Source organism: Tribolium madens, unplaced genomic scaffold, assembly GCF_015345945.1.
Source record: "Tribolium madens isolate multiple individuals breed KSU strain unplaced genomic scaffold, Tmad_KSU_1.1 Scaffold_1;HRSCAF=32;Tcas5.2_LG8, whole genome shotgun sequence".
NCBI lineage: Eukaryota > Metazoa > Arthropoda > Insecta > Coleoptera > Tenebrionidae > Tribolium > Tribolium madens.
In genome coordinates this window covers 1,252,140-1,255,156 of record NW_025400984.1, presented here as the reverse complement: position 1 = coordinate 1,255,156, position 3,017 = coordinate 1,252,140, and the positions used below count along the sequence as shown (strand labels likewise).

General features: G+C 31.1%; 2 protein-coding genes across 2 annotated transcripts in view; one reads left to right on the top strand and one right to left on the bottom strand.

Moving 5' to 3' along the window:
• The window catches only part of LOC123003779, a 4,517-nt gene extending 2,323 nt beyond the window's left edge, over positions 1-2,194 (bottom strand). The window contains exons 1-3 of the mRNA XM_044396768.1: positions 1,975-2,194; positions 1,743-1,917; positions 363-575 (exon numbers count right to left, since the gene is read on the bottom strand). Coding sequence (XP_044252703.1) covers positions 363-575; positions 1,743-1,917; positions 1,975-2,088 — 502 coding nt within the window. The 5' untranslated portion in view covers positions 2,089-2,194. The remainder of the gene's footprint in view (positions 1-362; positions 576-1,742; positions 1,918-1,974) is intronic.
• Positions 2,195-2,403: 209 nt separating this feature from the next.
• The window catches only part of LOC123003780 (UPF0193 protein EVG1 homolog), a 3,006-nt gene continuing 2,392 nt past the window's right edge, over positions 2,404-3,017 (top strand). Inside the window, exon 1 of the mRNA XM_044396769.1 lies at positions 2,404-2,561. Within this exon, the coding sequence (XP_044252704.1) occupies positions 2,471-2,561 (91 nt within the window). The 5' untranslated portion in view covers positions 2,404-2,470. The remainder of the gene's footprint in view (positions 2,562-3,017) is intronic.

Sequence of the window (3,017 nt, the reverse complement as noted above, 5' to 3'; positions counted from 1 at the left end):
TCTCCATTTATCCTTAGGAAGCTGTGATAAAATTTTGTCGGTCTATTTAAGAATCACCCTGTATACAAGATCATCAGTATCATTAACTCAACATAAAAAAATGTCAAATGTTAAAATTTTTGGACAAATGGAATTTTTTAAACATTTGTTTYATGTTCCTGGTATCCCATCTTACTTGAAWTTTTTTTCTGGAGCACGAGTTCTGAGACACCTGTATATTTTTTATTTTACCATTTAAAGGTCACTAATGGACTTTCAACTCGCTGGCACAGCCTGTATGTATACTATAGTGTTTAGTTTGTTACAAGTTTTTTAAGTATTTATCAGGCTTTTTGAGACATACTCATTACAATATCACTTACGTAAGACTGAATAACTGATGTATAATCCTGGGATTAAACTGAAATATGCCATAATCACGGTTGTGATCGCTAGTAGGTAAGTAGTGCCACTGATGAGGATCCAAGGGATGATGTAGACGGAAGTCATTGTGGTTACACCATAGATTAAGATAGCTGCCAAGACGAGGTTAAGCCATGCCAACCACATGCAGATTGAAAGAATTTTGCTAAAAGCTGACAAAGAAATATATAACTTTTTGTATCTGTTGCATTTTTGTTAATAGTATAWTACACACCGAGGTGGAAAGTAAGTAAGTAAGAGTTTAGAAAGTTTACCGAGCTTTAGACAGAAATGAAACTTTCCACCGAGGTTTGTATACAATTTTATTTACAACGGCATCTTCATTTTTTYTCAAAAAAGTAAAAAAGAAATGTTCTACAAGTTTGTGTCGTCGATTAAGTCATCTGTCAGCCGTGTCGTCGTCATAGCAACAAACATTGTAAATGACATAGTGACGCGGTTTTGTGCTACATGTGTGTGGTAGTTTTATTGCTCATTACGTCTTTAAATCTTTTGAAATTGTGAATTCAAACGAAGAATTAATGGAGTGYTCACCACCAGAGTTACTGCTAGTGGATGCTTTTAATATTAAACAATAATATTATAGTGACAAAAGTTGAGCTAGAAAATGAGGGTAGTAATAGAGATAGATAGAAGGTCAGTAATGAGACACTTTCCAATCATCGTCAAGGTTAGTCAAGGAAAGAAATGACATACCGGTAACATATAAGATTGTAAATAAATGTTTGTTATACTCTTTGTATGTGTTGCATACAATTTTTCTTCTAAACGTTTACACTTTTTGTAATTTTGTTTATTTATTATCAATTAATTTCGTTAAACTYCTTTGTTGTATAAATATTGTGCTATTAAGGGAATAGCGAAAGTTCGAAAAGCTTCACCTAATTGTATTTTCAATAAATAATAACGAAAACATCAATTTACCTAAAACCTTGCGTGACTATATTTGTGTATAGAGACAAAACAATTTCCGTAAAAAAGATAGTAAAATATCACTATAAGCTTTGAGTGCTTTTGTAGAAACATGATAGTGACGTTTTCACTTTTTTAATTTCTGATTCTGAGGCTTATAATATCGTATTATGAGAAAAATATTTTAAGGCAGATGAATATTTTAAACCAGACTAATTACGAGTAATTGGAATGGAAAATTAAGGTTTTTTTTTAAAGTATTTGAAAATACATATTTAAATCAACGGAAGATAAAATAAAGATAAAAAAATGAAATAAAAAAATATTTGTGGTGACTATTTTCAGTTTTATACTTGTAGAATATTCAATTCATTTTTTTTTTAATTGACTAAAAACAAAATTCTTACTCAAAACAATATCTTGCGAATGTTGCAATCGCGCTTCATTAGAACTGATTGATTTCTCATCATCCCATCGGTGTTTGTCTCTTTCTTCTTCAATATCATCTTCAAGAAGATGCAGAAGTTGTTTGGTGTGTAAAGTACCCAATACCGTACAGGTTGTTATTATCGCCATAATAATCTGCATCAAAATTGAACTTAAAATCTAAAAAATTTGACAAACAACAACAATACTTACAAAAATTAGAATCGAAAACAAAATCGCCCATTGTCGCAGCGTAATACAAACGAAACACGACGTCTTATTCTGCTTCAAATCGGCGGGTTTATTTACTCTCAACACAGGCAACATTCCAGAAATAAAAACTTAACAGAATTCAACCCACAACGAAAAATAATAACCGCTGCATTTTCACTTTCCCAGAATATATCACTGCTGGTTTTGTCTTTCTCTCTCATTCTTTATATTTTTTCCATACTACCGTCTTTCTCTCACAGAAGACTGGTGGGAGGAAATCGATAGAAAAGCAAGTTTTAAGCGCGAAAATCAAATAAATGTCTGGTTTTACGATCTGATTATTACAATCAATTCTCATTTACACACGCTTAACACGGTTTGGGGTGGCTTTTGATTGTTACCAAAACAACTGGAATTGATTCAACTTGCACCCAAGGCAACGTATGACGTTTTGCGTCATATCTACATTTATTATTGTCGCTTTTAAATTTTGATTATGCAGTGGCCGAGCAGAAATGTGCAAATGGGGGGCATTTTACACCCCGCCAAAGCGAATTATAGTCCAGAAACGCATCAATTTTTACGAGGTAAGTGAAAAATATGCTTAAAAAAATTAAAATGAAGGATTGTGGGGATAATAACGCGAAGGAAAAAACAAATTTGAATTAATTTAGCTTGTTTAGTTTTGGTAATTGTGTTTCTTTAATACAATCTCTTTTAAAAGAGAGTAAACATAAAATGGAAAATGTTTATATTTATATGCTGCTTTTTTACAGAAGTTTTGAAAATACAAAAGAAAGTGTCAGCTAAAATGTTTTGTTACTAGTGAATCAAAATATAGAAATCGCTATATGATTTTGTGAATGTGTAGTAGAAAAAATTGTGTATTGTACAACTTCTAATTAATAGATAAGCTCCTTGATAAACTCTGTACATAATACATTTAAATGTAAAAAATATATCTATACGTATTTTGCTTTATTTACTTGACTAATTGTTATTTTTTATTAGGCATTAGTTTTATTTTTGTCTAATTTCTCGTT